General features: G+C 44.5%; 1 protein-coding gene and 1 non-coding gene across 2 annotated transcripts in view; one reads left to right on the plus strand and one right to left on the minus strand.

Moving 5' to 3' along the window:
• The window catches only part of LOC139376950 (dynein axonemal heavy chain 17-like), an 84,876-nt gene that overhangs the window by 12,354 nt on the left and 49,221 nt on the right, over nucleotides 1-23,301 (minus strand). The window contains exons 55-69 of the mRNA XM_071119972.1: nucleotides 21,228-21,488; nucleotides 20,597-20,814; nucleotides 20,233-20,440; nucleotides 16,627-16,742; nucleotides 16,186-16,378; nucleotides 15,059-15,294; nucleotides 14,837-14,959; nucleotides 14,121-14,325; nucleotides 9,836-10,000; nucleotides 9,607-9,747; nucleotides 9,317-9,487; nucleotides 8,959-9,081; nucleotides 6,018-6,211; nucleotides 5,785-5,933; nucleotides 5,560-5,687 (exon numbers count right to left, since the gene is read on the minus strand). Of these exons, the coding sequence (XP_070976073.1) occupies nucleotides 5,560-5,687; nucleotides 5,785-5,933; nucleotides 6,018-6,211; nucleotides 8,959-9,081; nucleotides 9,317-9,487; nucleotides 9,607-9,747; nucleotides 9,836-10,000; nucleotides 14,121-14,325; nucleotides 14,837-14,959; nucleotides 15,059-15,294; nucleotides 16,186-16,378; nucleotides 16,627-16,742; nucleotides 20,233-20,440; nucleotides 20,597-20,814; nucleotides 21,228-21,488 (2,631 nt within the window). The remainder of the gene's footprint in view (nucleotides 1-5,559; nucleotides 5,688-5,784; nucleotides 5,934-6,017; nucleotides 6,212-8,958; nucleotides 9,082-9,316; nucleotides 9,488-9,606; nucleotides 9,748-9,835; nucleotides 10,001-14,120; nucleotides 14,326-14,836; nucleotides 14,960-15,058; nucleotides 15,295-16,185; nucleotides 16,379-16,626; nucleotides 16,743-20,232; nucleotides 20,441-20,596; nucleotides 20,815-21,227; nucleotides 21,489-23,301) is intronic.
• On the plus strand, nucleotides 7,466-7,519 carry LOC139377753 (U7 small nuclear RNA). Its single transcript, XR_011628226.1, has one exon. It is a non-coding gene; the product is annotated as a U7 small nuclear RNA (small nuclear RNA).

A 23,301-nucleotide genomic window follows, 5' to 3' on the forward strand; every position in this document is an offset into this window, starting at 1 on the left:
CTCGGCGTTACTCTGGACCCTGATCTCTCTTTTGACGAACATGTCAAGACTGTTTCAAGGACAGCTTTTTTCCATCTACGTAACATTGCAAAAATCAGAAACTTTCTGACCAAAAATGATGCAGAAAAATTAATCCATGCTTTTGTCACTTCTAGGTTAGACTACTGCAATGCTCTACTTTCCGGCTACCCGGATAAAGCACTAAATAAACTTCAGTTAGTGCTAAATACGGCTGCTAGAATCCTGACTAGAACCAACAAATTTGATCATATTACTCCAGTGCTAGCCTCTCTACACTGGCTTCCTGTCAAAGCAAGGGCTGATTTCAAGGTTTTACTGCTAACCTACAAAGCATTACATGGGCTTGCTCCTACCTATCTCTCTGATTTGGTCCTGCCGTACATACCTACACGTACGCTACGGTCACAAGACGCAGGCCTCCTAATTGTCCCTAGAATTTCTAAGCAAACAGCTGGAGGCAGGGCTTTCTCCTATAGAGCTCCACTTTTATGGAACGGTCTGCCTACCCATGTCAGAGACGCAAACTCGGTCTCAACCTTTAAGTCTCTACTGAAGACTCATCTCTTCAGTGGGTCATATGATTGAGTGTAGTCTGGCCCAGGAGTGGGAGGGTGAACGGAAAGGCTCTGGAGCAACGAACCGCCCTTGCTGTCTCTGCCTGGCCGGTTCCCCTCTTTCCACTGGGATTCTCTGCCTCTAACCCTATTACAGGGGCTGAGTCACTGGCTTACTGGGGCTCTCTCATGCCGTCCCTGGAGGGGGTGCGTCACCTGAGTGGGTTGATTCACTGATGTGGTCATCCTGTCTGGGTACAGAGCAGCATAGGCAGGATACAGTAGATGGTATCGAGTACAGTATATACATGAGGTGAGTATGTAAACAAAGTGGCATAGTTAAAGTGGCTAGTGATACATGTATTACATAAGGATGCAGTCGATGATATAGAGTACAGTATATACGTATGCATATGAGATGAATAATGTAGGGTAAGTAACATTATATAAGGTAGCATTGTTTAAAGTGGCTAGTGATATATTTACATCATTTCCCATCAATTCCCATTATTAAAGTGGCTGGAGTTGAGTCAGTGTCAGTGTGTTGGCAGCAGCCACTCAATGTTAGTGGTGGCTGTTTAACAGTCTGATGGCCTTGAGATAGAAGCTGTTTTTCAGTCTCTCAGTCCCAGCTTTGATGCACCTGTACTGACCTCGCCTTCTGGATGATAGCGGGGTGAACAGGCAGTGGCTCGGGTGGTTGATGTCCTTGATGATCTTTATGGCCTTCCTGTAACATCGGGTGGTGTAGGTGTCCTGGAGGGCAGGTAGTTTGCCCCCGGTGATGCGTTGTGCAGACCTCACTACCCTCTGGAGAGCCTTACGGTTGTGGGCGGAGCAGTTGCCGTACCAGGCGGTGATACAGCCCGCCAGGATGCTCTCGATTGTGCATCTGTAGAAGTTTGTGAGTGCTTTTGGTGACAAACCAAATTTCTTCAGCCTCCTGAGGTTGAAGAGGCGCTGCTGCGCCTTCTTCACGATGCTGTCTGTGTGAGTGGACCAATTCAGTTTGTCTGTGATGTGTATGCCGAGGAACTTAAAACTAGCTACCCTCTCCACTACTGTTCCATCGATGTGGATAGGGGGGTGTTCCCTCTGCTGTTTCCTGAAGTCCACAATCATCTCCTTAGTTTTGTTGACGTTGAGTGTGAGGTTATTTTCCTGACACCACACTCCGAGGGCCCTCACCTCCTCCCTGTAGGCCGTCACGTCGTTGTTGGTAATCAAGCCTACCACTGTTGTGTCGTCCGCAAACTTGATGATTGAGTTGGATGCGTGCGTGGCCACGCAGTCGTGGGTGAACAGGGAGTACAGGAGAGGGCTCAGAACGCACCCTTGTGGGGCCCCAGTGTTGAGGATCAGCGGGGTGGAGATGTTGTTGCCTACCCTCACCACCTGGGGGCGGCCCGTCAGGAAGTCCAGTACCCAGTTGCACAGGGCGGGGTCGAGACCCAGGGTCTCGAGCTTGATGACGAGCTTGGAGGGTACTATGGTGTTGAATGCCGAGCTGTAGTCGATGAACAGCATTCTCACATAGGTATTCCTCTTGTCCAGATGGGTTAGGGCAGTGTGCAGTGTGGTTGAGATTGCATCGTCTGTGGACCTATTTGGGCGGTAAGCAAATTGGAGTGGGTCTAGGGTGTCGGGTAGGGTGGAGGTGATATGGTCCTTGACTAGTCTCTCAAAGCACTTCATGATGACGGAAGTGAGTGCTACGGGGCGGTAGTCGTTTAGCTCAGTTACCTTAACTTTCTTGGGAACAGGAACAATGGTGGCCCTCTTGAAGCATGTGGGAACAGCAGACTGGTATAGGGATTGATTGAATATGTCCGTAAACACACCGGCCAGCTGGTCTGCGCATGCTCTGAGGGCGCGGCTGGGGATGCCGTCTGGGCCTGCAGCCTTGCGAGGGTTAACACGTTTAAATGTCTTACGCACCTCGGCTGCAGTGAAGGAGAGTCCGCATGTTTTCGTTGCAGGCCGTGTCAGTGGCACTGTATTGTCCTCAAAGCGGGCAAAAAAGTTATTTAGTCTGCCTGGGAGCAGGACATCCTGGTCCGTGACTCCTGTCCTATTCGGTGTCCTGTGTGAATCTAAGTGTGCGTTCTCTAATTCTCTCCTTCTCTCTCTCGGAGGACCTGAGCCCTAGGACCATGCCCCAGGACTACCTGACATGATGACTCCTTGCTGTCCCCAGTCCACCTGGCCGTGCTGCTGCTCCAGTTTCAACTGTTCTGCCTTATTATTATTCGACCATGCTGGTCATTTATGAACATTTGAACATCTTGGCCATGTTCTGTTATAATCTCCACCCGGCACAGCCAGAAGAAGACTGGCCATCCCACATATGCTCTCTCTAATTCTCTCTTTCTTTCTCTCTCTCGGAGGACCTGAGCCCTAGGACCATGCCCCAGGAATGCTTGACATGATGACTCCTTGCTGTCCCCAGTCCACCTGACTGTGCTGCTGCTCCAGTTTCAACTGTTCTGCCTTATTATTATTCGACCATGCTGGTCATTTATGAACATTTGAACATCTTGACCATGTTCTGTTATAATCTCCACCCGGCACAGCCAGAAGAGGACTGGCCACCCCACATAGCCTGGTTCCTCTCTAGGTTTCTTCCTAGGTTTTGGCCTTTCTAGGGAGTTTTTCCTAGCCACCGTGCTTCTACACCTGCATTGCTTGCTGTTTGGGGTTTTAGGCTGGGTTTCTGTACAGCACTTTGAGATATCAGCTGATGTACGAAGGGCTATATAAATAAATTTGATTTGATTTGATAATACACAGGAAGCCTGGCCAAATCTAGCTGTAAGCAAGAGGGTCGGATCTGCTGGCTAGTAGCCTTTAGTGATGATGCCAATGATAACCTTCAACAATTAAATGTTAACTACAGAGTAGTCTATGTGGACCTGACAGAACAATATTATGATTATTTGCATCAATGCAGTGCCGATTTGTTTATCAAACTCTGCAATCACATGTGCACTACAGAAACACCACTAACCAAACAAGTAACTTGCTGGTGCACACTTGAATTAAAGGGCATCAACATCCAAAAATGAACATTTCTTAGATTTTTCCCAAACCTCAAAAGAGGTCTCCTGATCTGGTTTAAGTATGGTTGTGGACTTAGAACAGACAATGTTGTTGTTTTTCTATTAAAAAAGTGTGATTTTGAGAGTGAAAACCTGAAAAAAACTAAATGGAGAAAATGGAATTTGGGGGAAAAAAATGTATGGAATTAGGCAAAAAATAAAACATTTACACAAGAACCTACTATTCTCCGGCCTATATACAGTGGGGCAAAAAATTATTTAGTCAGCCACCAATTGTGCAAGTTCTCCCACTTAAAAAGATGAAAAAGATGAGAGAGGCCTGTAATTTTCACCATATGTACACTTCAACTATGACAGACAAAATGAAAAAAAAAATCCAGAAAATCACATTGTAGGATTTTTTTATGAATGTATTTGCAAATTATGGTGGAAAATAAGTATTTGGTCACCTACAAACAAGCAAGATTTCTGGCTCTCACAGACCTGTAACTTCTTCTTTAAGAGGCTCCTCTGTCCTCCACTCGTTACCTGTATTAATGGCACCTGTTTGAACTTGTTACCAGTATAAAAGACACCTGTCTACAACCTCAAACAGTCACACTCCAAACTCCACTATGGCCAAGACCAAAGAGCTGTCAAAGGACACCAGAAACAAAATTGTAGACCTGCTCCAGGCTGGGAAGACTGAATCTGCAGTAGGTAAGCAGCTTGGTTTGAAGAAATCAACAGTGGGAGCAATTATTAGGAAATGGAAGACATACAAGACCACTGATAATCTCCCTTGATTTGGGGCTCCACGCAAGATCTCACCCCGTGGGGTCAAAATGATCACAAGAACGGTGAGGCAAAAATCCCAGAACCACACGGGGGGACCTAGTGAATGACCTGCAGAGAGCTGGGACCAAAGTAACAAAGCCTACCATCAGTAACACACTACGCCGCCAGGGACTCAAATCCTGCAGTGCCAGACGTGTCCCCCTACTTAAGCCAGTACATGTCCAGGCCCGTCTGAAGTTTGCTAGAGAGCATTTGGATGATCCAGAAGAAGATTGGGAGAATGTCATATGGTCACATGAAACCAAAATATAACTTTTTGGTAAAAACGCAAATCGTCGTGTTTGGAGGAGTTGCATCCAAAGAACACCATACCTACTGTGAAGTATGGGGGTGGAAACATCATGCTTTGGGGCTGTTTTTCTGCAAAGGGACCAGGACGACTGATCCGTGTAAAGAAAAGAATGAATGGGGCCATGTATCGTGAGATTTTGAGTGAAAACCTCCATCCATCAGCAAGGGCATTGAAGATGAAACGTGGCTGGGTCTTTCAGCATGACAATGATCCCAAACACACCGCCCGGGCAACGAAGGAGTGGCTTCGTAAGAAGCATTTCAAGGTCCTGGAGTGGCCTAGCCAGTCTCCAGATCTCAATCCCATAGAAAATCTTTGGAGGGAGTTGAAAGTCCATGTTGCCCAGCAACAGCCCCAAAACATCACTGCTCTAGAGGAGATCTGCATGGAGGAATGGGCCAAAATACCAGCAACAGTGTGTGAAGACTTACTGAAAACGTTTGACCTCTGTCATTTCCAACAAAGGGTATATAACAAAGTATTGAGGTTAACTTTTGTTATTGACCAAATACTTATTTTCCACCATAATTTGCAAATAAATTCATTAAAAATCCTACAATGTGATTTTCTGGATTTTTTTTCTCATTTTGTCTGTCATAGTTGAAGTGTACCTATGATGAAAATTACAGGCCTCTCATCTTTTTAAGTGGGAGAACTTGCACAATTGGTGGCTGACTAAATACTTTTTTGCCCCACTGTAGTTGAATAGGGTTCGATTTGAGATGAAGACAATAACTTGCACGCTGTTTAAACTCCAGCCTGTGAGTAAGGAGTAAGTGGTGCCCATTCAGTGTACCTGCAGTATAACCCAGTGTCCTTCTCTAGCTGCCATGTTCAGAGCAGCCTCGGCCACCACCTCCTGGCCCTGACCCAGAGACACGTTGTGGAACTTCCCGTTGTCAAAGGTGAAACCCATCTTCTTACCTGGACCAAATGACAGGATGGCAGGTTAGACATGAAGCAGATTAGGGTTCAAGGTCCTACAGCAAGTATGTGTGTGTGTGTGTGTGTGTGCACATACCTAGAGCTTCCACATCTTTGAGGGGGTCGACTCCCGGGGAGAGGATGAAGAACATGGGAGTAGACGAGCTGCTCTCCTCAAATGATACAGCGAACTCCACGCTCCTCCCCTCCACGTACTTTGTACCCATCTTCTCCTCCACAAAAGTACTACAACACACAGAACAAACACTCAACATTACCAGAACAAACATCTGCTTCCTTTACACTGGTGTATGTGTGTGTGTCTTGTACCTGACTGCGTAGGACATCCGGTCCGGTCTCATACACCTCATCATGCAGAGTTTCTGGAGGCCCGTCTTGTTCTTCCACTCCTGAGGAAACTTTTCCTTCTCCGGAGCCTCCGACTCAACAAACTTCTTCCAGCGCTTTGCAGATCCCTCCATGTCCCGGTCCAGGTTCTTAAACTCATCAAACTCCGACAGGGCCTGACACACACACATACATACATACACAAACCTCTATTACTCAGCTCTGCAGGTGGATAGTGTGTGTCAGTAGAGTGTGTGTGTGTGATTGTCTGTACACTCTCAGAAATAAAGGTGTACAAACGGTTGTCACTGTAGTGGTATGTAATTTGTATATTTAGTTATAGGTACATCAATGTACCCTTGCCCTTTTAGGGTACCACCACATTGACAAGGTCATTTGTTCCTTTTAAGTGGCAAAAAGGTTTTTGGGTGTTGTTTTAACACTGTAGGGTGTAAAGCCTTTTTGCATATTTCCCAGGATGTCTTTCAAGTAAATCTGAGTTACCAGTACCACCCATGACTGTTTTTGCTAGTGACTGAGACATGGTTGTGGCTTTCAGTTCTGTAGCCTTCACTAAGTTAATATTTGATCATTGAAATTAAACTCTTTATGACAACACATTACATACAGGTAACTGCCAAAATAATGGAAACACTTCAGTAAATGAGGGACACAAAGTATATTGAAAGCAGGTGCTTCCACACAGGTGTGGTTCCTGGGTTAATTAAGCAATTAACACCCCATCATCCCACATGAAATACTACAGTTTACTATAGAATACTACAGTAATTACTATAGAATTCTATAGCAATGTCAGCCATGACCTTAGATATCTCTGTTTTCTATATATTTTGGTTAGGTCAGGGTGTGACTAGGGTGGGTACTCTAGTTTTTGTATGTCTAGGGTTTTTGTAGGTCTAGGGTTTTTTGTATGTCTATGTTAGCCTGATATGGTTCCCAATCAGAGACAGCTGTTTATCGTTGTCTCTGATTGGGGATCATATTTAGGCACCCCCTTTTCCCACTTTCTAGTGTGGGATCTTGACTATGTGTAGTTGCCTGTCAGCACTATTTTGTATAGCGTTTTGTTTGTTCTTTATTTGTTTTGTTTAGTGAGTTTCCGTTTATTAAAATATGTGGAACGCTGCGCCTTGGTCTCATTCATACAACGAACGTGACAAGCAATCTGTAGTATACTATAGTCAGCAAAAACACTACACTTTTTTAAATATAGTAAATACTACAGTATTTAATTTGCATATACCATGCCCATTCCCCTCCCCCATTTCACAATTTGTGCCACCCATAAGTGAGAAAGCTAAATGCCAAGTATTGACCATATATTGTGTTCCCTACAGGTTATAGAAAAGAGCAGAAGCTAGGAAACTATCTGTTCAGACCCCAGTACAACCTACCTACCTAGAGTCTGGAAATGTTACTCTTTTAGTATTTCTCCAGTAGGTTTCCTGAAGGAGAAAGCCCACTTATATGTCAAAGATAATAAAACAAAAACACTATAGTAAATACTACAGTAATGTCTGCAAAAATACTACAGTACACTACAATCCGCAAAAACACTACATTAATTACTATAGTATATACTTCAGCTCTTACTACAGTAGTTCTACTATAATTAACTGTAAATACTACAGTATTAAAAAACTATACAGTGAATCCTACAGTAAATTCCACAAAAACACTACAGTAAATACTATAGAATTAATACCATTGTATACTATAGTATATTTTCATCTGGGATGCTTTGGGTCATGTACAAAAATGCTGGGCAGGCCATTATTTTGGCTACCATAGCTATGTCCCCATTGGATAACAATGCCCCAACCCACAGGGCACGAGTGGTCACTGAATAGTTGATTGCTCCATGCTTGATTGTTCATCTTGATCATAATAGATTCATCAAGTATACGGTTTGGCTACGTGGATTAATCTACACGCAGCCAGAGCCAGTAGCAGCAGCATCGCCCTTGCAAAAAAAACGCTACAGATTGGCAAGTGAAACGCACAATGGGCACTCTGATTGGACCAGCAAACTGTCAATCAACACAGGGGTGAGCTAGCAACAGATTGTTGATTTGCTGTACAGCTATAGGTTCCGGTGCAGCACAAACGTCAACATGTCGTGAGAGAGGATTGCCATAATAAATAATTATGCAGCTCCAAAAAAATGTGGTGATTAAGAAAATTAACACTTTACTTTTCAAGCTCACCAGCAATGGTGGTAAAAATTACTAGCATAGGTCTACTGGTCTTTTGGTATGTAACAATTGCTTCATATTGATAATTTACTTATGAAGCTCCACTTACTGTGGAGAGCTATCTTTTTTGCAGGTGCATGGTAACAGTTGAATAAGATGAGAAAAAAGCAGGAACCCGCACACTGCCCTTGATTGTATCAATGCTCTTTAAGAAGCTTTATGTATCGGCCTCACGGCCTTCGTCAGGGCTTTTGAGGCTGTTACGTAAAGCTTATTAAAGAGCAGTGATACTATCAAGAGCAGTGTGCGGGTTCCTTCTCTTTTCTCATTTATCTTTGTGTAGCATAATATCAATCAATGTGCATGCAAAAACACACATTGAAACAAACAATTCTAAAAAATGTACTTGCAATAGAGCATGCTGGGAAATATTATAATAATGGGTGAGGCTTTTGAGTGTGTGTGATGACTGTACCTTTATATTCAAAATATTGGGTACAAAAATGATACACTATTATAATAGATTATCAGCACATGTACCCTAAAAGGTACAGCACAGTACCATGTGAGGTTATATGTGTACCTCTGAAAGGACATTATGGAAATGTTGATATTTTTGTACCCCTGTTTACAATACTGTACTCTAACCGTACTCTTTCTTCTGAGAGTGTAGAGTGTGTGTGCGTGTGTGTTTGGGCTGTGCCCACCTTGATGCCACCCCAGCCCTGGTTGGCCAGGAAGTCAACCGGAGAGCCCAGGCCAGCTTTGTACGGGAACCTCAGGAGGAAGTCCAGCTCAGTAGGGTTGATCTCCTTCTTCATCAGCAAGATCTACTCACACACACACATATAAATAGTATTCTCATCCACCAAGCAGAAATGTTCTACGTAAGTATATGGGCCTGTGTGTGTCACCAAATGTCACTTTGATTCTGTAAGTTCCTATTTTGTCAAAAGTCATTCTGTCTGCGTCCCAAACGGTACCCTATTCCCTATTTAGTGCTCTAATTTTGACCAGGGCTCATAGGGCACCCTATTCACTAGTCTGTCTGGTGTGTTTTCTGACCTGGAATGCAACCTGAGCGATGAAGGTAAGCTTGTCCCTCTCAAACAGGCTGCGGTTGGTGTACATGAACACAGAGTAGGTGATCTGGTCTATCAGGTTGTTCACTCTGTGTTTCACCTCGTCCGCCGGCTCTGTAAGCATGATGGCCACCTCAAACACAACACTGAAAGCCTACACACACAGACAGACACACACACACAAAACCAAGTTTTCATCAAATATTAGTTCTGAGGTTGATAATAAAGTATTGAGTATTGGGAGTGTGATTCTAAAGTCCTGTGAAGTGTTACCTTGAGGGAAAACTGGTAGATGGGGTTAATTTTGTTCAGGTCGTTGAGGATAAAGTAGAGCAGGGCAGCTCGTATTGATGCAGGTCTGTAGTTCTCTCTGGCCTCGTTGATCTTAACCTCTGTTATCTTTGCTTCGCGCACCTGAAGGCCACAAACCCAAACATTCTCCACTCACACCATAATAGACCATCATTAGAGAAAGTGTGTTTGTGTGTGTGTGTGTGTGTACCTTCTCCTCGATCTCGGTGGCGGTTGCCTTGGTGATTTCCAGATTCTCTACGAGGGCGGTGTCTCCCAAAAAGTTTCCGGAGGCAGCCGAGAGGCGAGCCAACAGAGAGTCCTCCAGCTGCTTCAGCACAATCTTAAAGTTGTTTTGCTGCTTGGTCAGCTCAGCCTATATACACATCGCAGAGCAACGGGGACAGGTTAGTCACAGCACCCGGAGTAGAGTAAAGGTGCCCTTAGATGCTGATCTTGGGTCAGTTTTGCATTTTCCCCACTAATGGTTAAAACGATTGGGGAATGTAGAAGCTGATCCTAGATCAGGTTGTGTGGTTCCCAACACTTCACCCCGGAGCCACACCACCTACCACTCATCCTGAAGAAATCCACTTGAAGACAGGGGAACTGACTTTTTTTTGTCACAAACCATATCAATTATATTGGATATCATTTTTCATTGCTTGATTTGGCTTGCCCTCTCCACACACACAAAAATAGTTCTGCAGTGCCAAATAAGGGTTATTTGGCTTGTAACCATAGCGGATCCCTTTTGGAGTGCTATATAGAACCCTTATTTGAAGGTACTATAAAGAACCATGCTCATAAGGTTCTAAAATAAACCTTTATGGTGCAATAAAGAACCCTTTCCTAAACGACAAAGAATCATTAAAAAACGGTTCTAGCAAAGAGTTCTTTACCTTTATGGAAAATGGTTCTATAAATAACCTTTCTCGATCTCAAAGGTTCTACAAAGGACCTTTTGAAGAACCATACAGTTTTTATTTTGGTTAGCCATATTAAATTGTAAAAATCATTTAGTTCTATTTGTAAGTAAAGGAGGCTTTGTTGTGAAATTGGAAGCCGTTTCTAGATTTAATTTTGGACTGGAGATGCTTAATGTGAGTCTGGAAGAAGAGTTTACAGTCTAGCCAGACACCTAGGTATTTGTAGTTGTCCACATATTCTAAGTCAGAACCGTCCAGAGTAGTGATGCTAGTTGGGCAGGCGGGTGCGGGCAGCGATCGGTTGAAAAGCATGTATTTAGTTTTACTGGCGTTTAAGAGCAGTTGGAGGCCACGGAAGGAGTGTTGTATGGCATTGAAGCTCATTTGGAGGTTTGTTAACACAGTGTCCAAAGAAGGGCCAGATGTATACAGAATGATGTTGTCTGCGTAGAGGTGGATCAAGGAATCACCCGCAGCAAGAGTGACATCATTGATATAAACAGAGAAAAGAGTCTCCCCGAGAATTGAACCCTGTGGTACCCCCATTGAGACTGCCAGAGGTCCGGACAACAGGCCATCTGATTTGACACACTGAACTCTATCTGAGAAGTAGTTGGTGAACCAGGCGAGGCAGTCATTTGAGAAACCAAGGCTGTTGAGTCTGCCGATAAGAATATGGTGAATGTAGTAGCCTTCCTTATGGATCATATTGTTGCGAAATTTGATTTGCAGATACATTATATGACCAAAAGTACGTGGACACGTGCTCATTGAACATATCATTCCAAAATCATGGGTTTTATGGAGTTGGTCCTCCCTTTGCTGCTATAACTAGATGTTGGAACATTGCTGCGAGGGACTTGATTCCATTCAGCCACAAGAGCGTTAGTGAGGTTGTGCAATGATGTTAGGCGATTAGGCCTGGCTCGCAGTCGGCGTTCCAATTCATCACAAAGGTGTTCATTGGGGTTGAAGTCAGGGCTCTGTGCAGGCCAGTCAAGTTCTTCCACACCGATCTCAAAAAAACATTTCTGTATGGACTTCGCTTTGTGCACAGGGGCATTGTCATGCTGAAATAGGAAAGGGCCTTCCCCAAACTGTTGCCACAATGTTAGAAGCTGTAGTTTATGCTTTCAGTACTAGATTAATTCTCTGACCCTTTGATTGGGTGGACAATATGTCAGTTCATGCTGCAAAAGTTCTAATAGGTTGGAGAATGTCCTCCAGAAGTTATCATAATTACTGTAGTAGTGTTGTTTGAGATGACAACGAATTAAAATGCCAGGAAGGTTATTGTGACAGGGTAGGAAATTATTATTATATCCTAACTATAGAATTAGAATAGTCATTCTATTTCCATGATTCCAACAGTTTTTCTTGAAATCGCAAGTCAAATCACAATTGCAACATTTGGTTAAAAATATGTACCAGATTATTTGTCCATGTAGCCCTATGTGGCAGTGTGGAAATTATCTCAATTGAGCAGTGGTGTAAAGTATTTAAGTAAAAATACATACTTAAGTATTTTATTTTTTGGTATCTGTACTTTTTTGGTTTGTTTTTTGACTACTTTTACTTCACTATATTCCTAAAGAAAATACTGTACTTTTTACTCCATACATTTTTCCTGACACCTAAAAGTACTCGTTACATTTTGAATGGTTCAATTCACACACTTGTCAAGAGAATATATATATATATTTTTTTTAACTAGGCAAGTCAGTTAAGAACAAATTCTTATTTTCAATGACGGCCTAGGAACAGCGGGTTAACTGCCTGTTCAGGAGCAGAACCTTGTCAGCTCGGGGGTTTGAACTTGCAACCTTCCGGTTACTAGTCCAACGCTCTAACCACTAGGCTACCCTGCCGCCCCAATATCCCTGGTCATCTACTGCCTCTGATCTGGAGGACTCACTAAACACAAATGCTTTGTTTGTAAATTATGTCTGAGTGTTGGCCCTGGCTATCTGTAAATGAAAAAAAAAACAAGAAAATGGTGCTGTCTGGTTTGCTTAATATAAGGAATTTGAAATTATTTATACTTTTACTTTTGATACTTAAGTACATTTGATCAATTACGTTTACTTTTGATACTTAAGTATATTTAAAATCAAATACTTTTAGACTTCTACTCAAGTAGAATTTTACTGGGTGACTTTCACTTTTACAATTTTCTATGAACGTATCCTTACTTTTACTCAAGTATGTCAATTGGTTACTTTTTCCACCACTGCAACTGAGTGCAGGAAATGCAGAAGTGCTGAAACTTGTTTTGGTTGAAGTTTAATTGAACAGTATACAACAATAAGATTGGAGAAAGGCTCATTGAAATCACTTAGAATGTATGTGTTGCCATCCTAGTGTTAACGGTGTGAAATGGCTAGCTAGTTAGCGGGGTGCGCGCTAATAGCGTTTCAATTGGTGACGTCACTCGCTCTGAGACCTTGAAGTAGCCTACCTTACTCTCTGTGCTCTCTCATCTGGCAACAGCAGACTTACAGTGGCACATGCACACACAGAGTTGTAGGCTACATGTGGGAGCTCTTTAGCACCTTGAAAATGCGCCTTGGTAGGAGTAAGCTATGATTTGATGTTCATTTTTTCCCCAGATTTTGTCTTGGTGGCAACAATTAAGCAGCTGTACAACATAGAGGAAACACTGTATTCATCTCCGGTCACATTTTTTAAGACCATTGAAAACTGAATTTAAGACAAGACGGCCCAAGTCCATAACAAACCGTTTTGAGGACAGCCGTTTTAACAAACCCCTCATAGAGTTTTCTGTCTGTTGCTGTTCTTGTTAAGTTGGATTTGGCCTGCTCAAAGTGCGCTTCGAAGTTAGACCGAAAGAGCTCGCCACCCAGCCATAGCCTACAGTTCTTTATTCTTCTCCCCACCGCCAGAGAGAAGACAGGGAGCAAAACCATCATTTACCTAACTCTATGCTGCTATAAATATTTATTTGGTTTGTCATTCTATCATTTTTAATGGAATTTGAGTGGTTATTTAATATATTTGATTTGGAATTTATCAAATACTTTTCCAGAAATAGTTTTGCCACCTCTAAGTATTCTCAAATTGGAAAAAGTAAGGGAGCGCCACTCCCCCACACTCTACACCCCTGTCTACAGGTGTAGACAACTAAAAGACATTGTGATTAGATGTTCCCAACCACGTCCGAAAGTAGGCAGACAGGCATTGTGAGATATCTTAGGCTGCGTTTATACAGGTGGCCAAATTGACATTTTTTTCACTAATTGGTCTTTTGACCAATCAGATTTGAAAAATATCTGATGTTAAAAGATCTGATGTGATTGGTCAAAAGACCAATTAGTGTAAAAAAATATCAGAATTGGGCTGCTCGTATAAACGCAAGCTTACAAGAGTAGAAGAATACCTGTCAAATAATTTGCATACAGGGAGGATATCTGGTCACAATGTGGACGCAGTGGACGGATAAGAGACATTTTACTACCATGTGTAGATGCAACAGCTACAATCAGAATGTAGATCAGATCAGAACAAAGGACGCATGCTAGGTCTAGGTATAAAAACGGCTTCTGTCACCTTGAGCTCTTCCAGGTCTGGCCGTTCCTTAGCGACCACGGCGGCTAGCAGCTGGTCCTCCAGCCCGTCTCTGGTAACCAGGAAGTTGATGAGCGTACACTGAGCCTGCATCTCAGGCTTGTAGTGAGGGTTGAAGTACTTAGTGTGCAGGATGAGACGGAAGCTAGGGCTGTACTCTACCTCCTTGTCTCCTATCCGGATGTACCTGCCAGACAGAATGCATGAGAGAGACTGGAGGACAATTTAGTTTTTATTGGATGGCAAAGAAATATAATACATTTTAGGTGTGGCCCTCCAGGCCTCAGTGAAGACCGAATGTGGTCCTCAAGGAAAATTTGTTTGACATCTCTGCCCTATGTGGAGTTATTGTGTGTGTCCGAAATGGCACTGTATTCCCTAAGCAGTGGACTACTTTTTACTGGTCAAAATAATATATATCGCATTAGTACCAGGTCAAAAGTAGTGTGGTCCTCAAGGAAAATTTGTTTGACATCTCTGCCCTATGTGGAGTTATTGTGTGTGTCCGAAATGGCACTGTATTCCCTAAGCAGTGGACTACTTTTTACTGGTCAAAATAATATATATCGCATTAGTACCAGGTCAAAAGTAGTGCACTAAATAGGGAATATGGGATGCAGACATTGTGAGGAGTCATAGTGGCCCAGGGAGGGGTGTCAGAGGGCTGTAAGTGGTATATAGAGGTGATGATGACTTACTTGCCCTTCTTGATGGTGTTCCTGCCCAGTAAAGGGTCCAGGACGGGTTCTACATTCTCACTGATGTTCTCTAACAGCAGAGTGTCTCCGTTAGACACAGCGCTCTCGATGCTGTCCAGGTACCTGCACACACACACACACAGGATAGGTAGTATATCAATGCCTGGTCAACAAGACCACACACTGGCTACTCTATCAGGACTGTGTGTGAGAAGGACTGACCCTTTCTGTCCCAGCCGGATGACTTTAAGGTTATCTCCGTATTTCCTTTTGATCCACTTGATTCCCTGGAGCTGGGCATCCACGATGAGCGGCCAGCGTTCCGTGTTGCACAGGATGGTGGCGTTCTCAATGGACATGCGGTCACTAGGCAAGCCCTGGTTGCTCCAGGCAGCAATGTCTGCGTCATCTGTCAGCAACATCAGGGGGTCCAGCCCCTCTGTGATCGGGATGGGGACCTGGGAGAGGGAGGGTTGGAACAGGAGATTACTACAGTATACTACATCTGCATCACTTTGCTGGTTGGCAAATGTTTAATTAATAACACACTCATTCATGCAAGTCAATCTCCTTTCAGGTGATTAAGTCATGTTGAACTAATTTATCATTCTATTCATTCAGTGACCCGGGTCTGACTGTGATGTTTCCATTACTGACGTATGGTTTGTGTGCTGAGCCAGGAGTGTGTGGTGTACCTTGAACTCTCTGAGGTAGTGTTAGGAGTGTGTGGTGTACCTTAAACTCTCTGAGGTAGTGTTAGGAGTGTGTGGTGTACCTTGAGCTCTCTGAGGTAGTGTTAGGAGTGTGTGGTGTACCTTGAGCTCTCTGAGGTAGTGTTAGGAGTGTGTGGTGTACCTTGAGCTCTCTGAGGTAGTGTTAGGAGTGTGTGGTGTACCTTGAACTCTCTGAGGTAGTGTCAGGAGTGTGTGGTGTACCTTGAGCTCTCTGAGGTAGTGTTAGGAGTGTGTGGTGTACCTTGAACTCTCTGAGGTAGTGTCAGGAGTGTGTGGTGTACCTTGAGCTCTCTGAGGTAGTGTTAGGAGTGTGTGGTGTACCTTGAGCTCTCTGAGGTAGTGTTAGGAGTGTGTGGTGTGTGGTGTACCTTGAACTCTCTGAGGTAGTGTTAGGAGTGCGTGGTGTACCTTGAGCTCTCTGAGGTAGTGTTAGGAGTGTGTGGTGTACCTTGAGCTCTCTGAGGTAGTGTTAGGAGTGTGTGGTGTGTGGTGTACCTTGAACTCTCTGAGGTAGTGTTAGGAGTGTGTGGTGTACCTTAAACTCTCTGAGGTAATGTCAGGAGTGTGTGGTGTACTTTGAGCTCTTTGAGGTAGTGTTAGGAGTGTGTGGTGTACCTTGAGCTCTTTGAGGTAGGGCAGCCAGTACTTGTCCATGAGTTCAATGCGGTACTTCTTGGTGAAGTAGCCCACGTAGGAGACGAAGGCAGAGATGAGCATGACGTCACCACTCAGAGTCTTCTCCTGGATCTTAAACTGGGCCACCGACTCTGACCAACGCACCTTCTCTGAGGCCAGACCTCCTACCAGCCTGCCAGAGAGAGAAACACACCACGTGTCAATATGACAGTTATCAAAGATGGTAGACTAAATCTTATTAAATCAAATATATAATTTCAAATTCTAAAAATATTAAAATATCTCTATACTTATACTGAATCAAATGTTCAAAGACACAGTTTGAATTTAAACCAGGAAGGCACAGGCTGTGAGTGTCATCCCATGTCTGTGGTTGTGTTTTGTGGTGCAGTGCTGTACTGTACTGTAGCTGCACGTCACCTGTTGGCCAGGGAGATGGTCTGATTGGTGGCGTCTGCTTCCTGTTGACACCTCAGCTTGTCCGATGTGGCCTTCTCAAACTCCGATGTCAGTTTGGCCAGGTTAGCATTCAGTTGCTAAATACAAGACAACAACATCCCTCTTTCATGGATAATAAGACCGGGAGGGTGAGAATAGAAAGACAGCAACAAGGCACATTTCTGTTTCACAATGGAATTATTCTATTCTACACTGTAAGTTTATGTCAACTTGAGTCAAATCAAGGAAACCAGCTGCAATATGATTTCTAGTTCACTCAACTTAATAAGAAAAGTTCGGCTAACATACATTCCTGAGTTGTCTCAACACACTTGTCAAAGTCGAGTAAACTAGAAATTGTATTGCAGCTGGTTGCCTTGATTTTTTTAAAGTTGACTCAACTTTTGATTTCTAGTCCTCTCAATTTAACAATGTAAGGATATCATCAGCTAAATTATTTAAGCTCCATGGACCAATGTAGCGAATTCGATGGGTAGCCCCGACCTGGTCCAGCGACGGTCAACCCAATACCTTAGCCATTACGCCAAGAGAACCGAAGTTGGATGAACTATAATAAATATTTTTACGTTGCGGGTCTCAGCAAACTAAACTCTATTGTGGGATCAACTCAGCTATTTGTGTTGCAGGATTTCAAATTCAACTCACACTGAGCAAAAATTTTATAAAATACAATTGTATTTGTCACATGTGCCGAATACAACCTTACAGTGAAATGATTACTTACAAGCCTTTAACCAACAATGCAGTTAAGAAAAATACGTTTTAAGAAAGTATTTAATAAACTGAAGTAAACAAATTAAAAATTAAAAATGGAAAAATAACAAATAATTAAAGAACAACAATAGAATAACAGTAATGAGGCTATATACAGGGGGTACCGGGAAAGAGTCAATGTGCAGGGGCACAGGTTAGTCGAGGTAGTATGTACATGTAGGTAGAGGTAAATTAACAGAGAGTAGCAGAAGCGTAGAAATGGGGGGGTAGCCATTTAGTTAGCTGTTCAGGAGTCTTATGGCTTGGGAGTAGAAGCTGCCTTTTAATCCTAGACTTGGCGCTCCGGTACCGCTTGCCATGCGGTAGCAGAGAGAACAGTCTATGACTAGGGTGGCTGGAGTCTTTGGCAATTTTTAGGGCCTTCCTCTGACACCGCCTGGTATAGAGGTCCTGGCTGGCAGGAAGCTTGGCCCCGGTGATGTACTGTGCCGTATGCAGTACCCTCTGTAGTGCCTTGCTGTTGAGGCTGAGCAGTTGCCATACCAGGCTGTGATTTGGACACCAAGGAACCTCTCAACCTGCTCCACTACAGCCCTGTTGATGAGAATGGGGCCGTGCTTGGCCCTTACTTTTCCTGTAGTCCATGATCACATTGAGGGAGAGGTTGTTATCCTGGCACCACACTGTCAGGTCTCTGACCTCCTCCCTATAAACTGTCTCATTGTTGTTGGTGATCAGGCCTACATCTGTTGTGTCGTCGGCAAACTTAATGATGGTGTTGGAGTTGTGCTTGGCCATGCAGTCATGGGTAAACAGGGAGTACAGGAGGGGACTGACCCCTGAGGGGCCCCTATGTTGAGGATCAGTGTGGCAGATGTGTTGTTACCGACCCTTACCACCTGGGGGCGGCCCGTCACGAAGTCCAGGATCCAGTTGCAGAGGGAGGTGTTTAGTCCCAGGATCCTTAGCTTAGTAATGAGCTTTGAGGGCACTATGGTGTTGAACGCTGAGCTGCAGTTAATGAATAGCATTCTCACGTAGGTGTTCCTTTTGTCCAGATGGGAAAGGGCAGTGTGGAGTGCAATAGAGATTGCGTCATCTGTGGATCTGTTGGGGCAGTATGCAAATTGAAGTGGTTCTAGCGTTTCTGGGATTATAGTGTTGATGTGAGCCATGACCAGCTTTTCAAAGCACTTCATGACTACAGACGTGAGTGCTACGGGTCGGTAAACATTTAGGCAGGTTACCGTGGTGTTCTTGGGCACAGGGACTATGGTGGTCTGCTTGGATTACATCTCTGGATTACATATTCCAACTAAAGGCAACTGTGACAAAGAGAGGGAGAAGCATCCATCCATGTATACGGGTAAGAGAGTCTAGCAAGCTACATTTTCAGATATTACGCTTTTCTAATTTTGTCAGAAAGTCGTTTTAATTTCAAGTTAAAGTGTACTGTTAGCTAGCTAGCTAACGTTAGCTGGCTGGCTAGCTAGCTAACGTTACGTGTATGATCTGTGTAGTAATATTATTTGAATCTCAGAGCCATTTGCATTGCTAGTTATAGCCTAATGTTAGCTAGCTAACATTGAACCTGGTTGGTTAGCTACCTGCAGATTCATGCAGGGTAGTAATGTTATGAGTTGGGATTATGGTTAATTGCTTAGCTAGCTAGCTACATGTCTAAACAAAAGACTCCACTATGCAAGTAACTATTTCACTAGAATGTTTATAATGTCACTGCGACAACAGTTGATAGCCGTAGCTGGTAAATTCGCTCCGGCTATCTACTCCGATTTCAGAGCACTCTCATCTGAGTGTGCCAGAGCGCAGAATAACTGACGAATTTACGAACGTTAAATATGGCTGTGTGTAAACATTGGCAAAAAAAGAATAATTAAATTGTTGCCAGCAGCACAGATACATTCACCAACGCTCTGGATAACATAAAAACAGCCTAACCAGGTCTAGGGCGAGTAAAATGGTCAGTGAGCTGTTCTCTCATTTCTGTCTGGAAGTAGCTAGCAGGCTAGCCAACGTTAGCCAGTTAGCTTGGGTGCTTGACTGCTGTTGTTGGGTCAGAAAGCTCAGACCAACCCTACTTTTCGGCCAGAGCTTCCAGTGTGCGCTCTGAACACTCCAAGAAGCGAAACGCTCTGAATTTACGAACACCCAGAGCACACTCTAGCACTCCAGATTAAATTTACGTATAAACCAGCCTTTAGTCTTGAAATCTTTGGTTGTTTACTACATAGCCTCACATGTGAATCCTTAAAGAGAAGGGTGGGGCTAAAGCTTTTAAGAGGGTGTGAACGATGCTGAATGGGTGTAGACAAAGAAGAGCTCTCCAGTAGGTACCAAAACATAGATAGGGCCATTTTTTCAAACGTGAGGTTACACGTTTATCAACTTTCAATGCAGAATTACTTTCCCATTGTTCCCACTGTAGTGTATGATATACCATTTCCTAGCTCTGAGTCTCTCCTTTTATCCAATGTAAAAAAACACAATTTCAAATCGAGCCGATCGGTCATATATAAGTGAATACGCCAAATACTTTTGGTCCCCTAAAATGGGGAGATTATGTCCAAAAAAGTGCTGTAATTTCTAAAAAGTTCCCCTGATATGGATGAAAATACCCTCAAATTAAAACTGACAGTCTGCACTCTAACCTTTTAGTCATTGAGTCCCCCAAAAATGTCACTGTCCCAATACTTTTGAAGCTCACTGTAGATGCACATCTTAAATCAGGTTACAGACCAGTTAACTAGGCCTAAGACCCCTAGATTTAGCGAGTGCAACTATATTAGAAGGCTAGTTAATCGGTTTTGTAACAATTCTATTGTATTCTCTCACATTGATCTTGGTCTTGATGATGGAGAGTTTGTCCAAGGCAGCGGCTAGCTCAGCATTGGCCTGGGCCAGAGTCTGGCGTTTGGGCTCCACATCACAGTACACCTCGTAGAACATCACAATGTTGATGCACCACGAACACAGACCTGCAGCAGCAAGTGACTTAGAGCGGATGTATTCTGGCTCGAATGTGGGGTCGTTCTTAAACGGTCTGCACAGAGAATAAAAAGAAGATACACACAAAATCTATCATCAACAAGATATAAAAGAAAATAAGGGGAAAAGGGACTCAAATCTTCAGAGAAATAAGGATTTCCTGATGAATCAGCTAAAGTGTTTGGATGTCAGCTAGGTTTGTGTTTCTCACTGGAAGGCCTTAATGCAGGTGTCAGGGATGTTCTCCTTGTTGTAGTTGATCAGAGCATCCAGGAAGGCGTCCACCTTAGCCATGATGTTCTTGGCAGCCTTCCAGCTCTTGTCTTTAGGCACCTTCCCTCCGGGGGCCATCAGGATCATCACAGCACCCATCACGTTCACCACCGCCTCCGGAGGTGAGCCAAACGACTTCAACTCTGTCAGGTTGTTCTGCAGTACAGGGGGAACAGAGAGGTTATGCGACACACAGAGTCACTTAACTCACTGAACAACACATACATACACTCTTCAGCATTTTCGGTTCACTGCAGTAGTTTCAATGCTCGATTCCTTCCTCTTGTTAACTATCCTAGAATGTGTTGAAAGCTCTATACATACATACACACACACATACACACCGTGGGGCCCTAAAATGAATTTCCATTCAAATTCCCTAAACTTAACTATAACCACTAACTCTTTACCCCAACTCTAACTCTAACCCAAACCCCTAAACTTAAAATAGCCCTTGTCCTCATGGGGACGTGGGAAATGGCCCCTCCGGGAGAATTTTCCTTGTTTTATCCTTGTGGGGACATTTGGGGATTTTAGAAACCAAAACCCACACACACACACATCCAGACCTTGTTGAGAGTGTTGAGAGCCTCCTGGGCAGCCAACAGGGCAGGTTCTGCTTTGGCCAAGTCCTCTTCACAAGACCTCTGTTTCTCTCCCACATTCTTGGCGATTACTTGCACTTTGAGCTCCTCATCGTTGGCTATGACCTTCTCCTTGGACACTTTCTCTGTTTCCACACCAACCACCTCGATGAGCTTGTCAGCATCCTCATTCTTCTGCTTGAGCTCCACCTCCTGCACGGCCAGCTTGGCCTTCAGATCATCCACCTGGTGGAGGGAACACACACATCAGAAACAGAACAGAACTACACACACATCAGAGACAGAAGACAACGCTGTGCAACACTTCTGCAGGTTGTTCATCATTGGTGTAAAGGAGAATATGTTCTTAGTCAACTTCATTGGTAAATTCAAGTTTGGTGGGTTATACATGTATTAATGCCTAATACAGTAATGACTAGTGGTGGGCACCAATATCGATAATTCGATGATATCGATTTCGTTTGATATCGATATGACGTAGGCATGATATCGTTTAATACTTATTTTACCCGCTTTCTACACTCTTTTGTAAAAATAAATAAACGCACCAGCATTTCCTGCCGCACTTGGCGTATGGCTAGCAGAGCAAAGACATAGCATGGGTTCACCCATGGTGTCACATCCTGACCTTAGTTCCTTTTTTATGTCTCTGTTTTAGTTTGGTCAGGGCGTGAGTTGGGGTGGGCATTCTATGTTTTGTAGTCTAGGTTTTGTATTTCTATGTGTTTGGCCTGGTATGGTTCCAAATCTGCTCCAGGTTACCACGCTGCTTGGTCCTTTTTTGGTGGGTAGTTGTTTTCTGTCTCTGTCTCTGTTCCAGACAGGACTGTTTCGTTTGTTGCGTTTTGTTCTAGTGTTCAGTGTAATTAAAAGATCATGAACACATACCACGCTGCACCTTGGTCCTCTCCTTCTTCCACCAACGACAACCTTTACAGAACTACCCACCAAAAAAGGAACAAGCAGCTTGGTAACCTGGAGCAGAGGGTTCTGGACTCCTGGACTTGGGAGGAGATTTTGGACAGTAAGGGACCCTGGGCACAGGCTGGGGAATATCGCCGCCCCAGGGAAGAGCTGGAGGCAGCTAAAGCCGAGTGGCGGCGATATGAGGAGTTAGCACGGCAGCGCAACAGGGACGAGAGGCAGCCCCAAAAATGTATTGGGGGGAGCACTCGGGGAGTGTGGCTAAGTCAGGTAGGAGACCTGAGCCAACTCCCCGTGCTTACCGTGGCGAGAGGTTGACCGGGCAGGCACCGTGTTATGCCGTGAGGCGCACGGTGTCCCCAGCATCGAGCCAGGAATAATGAAGCCGGCTCCGCGCATCTGGTCTCCAGTGCGTCTCCTCGGCCCGGGTTATATGGCACCAGCCCTACGCACGGTGTCCCCGGTTCGCCAGCACAGCCCAGTGCGGTCTGTTCCACCCCGCCGCACTTGCCGGGCTACAGAGGGTATCCAGCCAGGACAGGTTGTGCAGGCTCGGTGCTCGAGACCTCCAGTGAGCCTCCACGGTCCGGTCCATCCGGTGCCTCCTCCACGCACCAGGCCTCCTGTGGCAGCCCCACGCACCAGGCTGGGTGCGCCCTTCACACCGGCGCTGCCAGAGTCGACCTTCACTCCGGCGCTGCCAGAGTCTCCCGTCTATTCGGGGCCCGCTGAAAGGGTCCCCAGTCCGGGGTCGGCGGCGAGGGTCGCCGCTCCAAAGGCGCCAACTAAGTGGGCCCAGACTAAAGTGGAGTGGGGTCCACGTCCCGCGCCAGAGCCGCCACCGCGGACAGATGCCCACCCAGACCCTCCCCTATGGGTTTAGGTTTTGCGTCCGGAGTCCGCACCTTTGGGGGGGGTACTGTCACGTCCTGACCGTAGTTCCTTTTTTATGTCTCTGTTTTAGTTTGGTCAGGGCGGGAGTTGGGGTGGGCATTCTATGTTTTGTAGTCTAGGTTTTGTATTTCTATGTGTTTCGCCTGGTATGGTTCCCAATCAGAAGCAGCTGGCAATCGTTGTCTCTGATTGAGAACCATTCCACCTGTGTTTGTGGGTA

The sequence above is a fragment of the Oncorhynchus clarkii genome, chromosome 20, assembly GCF_045791955.1.
Source record: "Oncorhynchus clarkii lewisi isolate Uvic-CL-2024 chromosome 20, UVic_Ocla_1.0, whole genome shotgun sequence".
Lineage (NCBI taxonomy): Eukaryota > Metazoa > Chordata > Actinopteri > Salmoniformes > Salmonidae > Oncorhynchus > Oncorhynchus clarkii.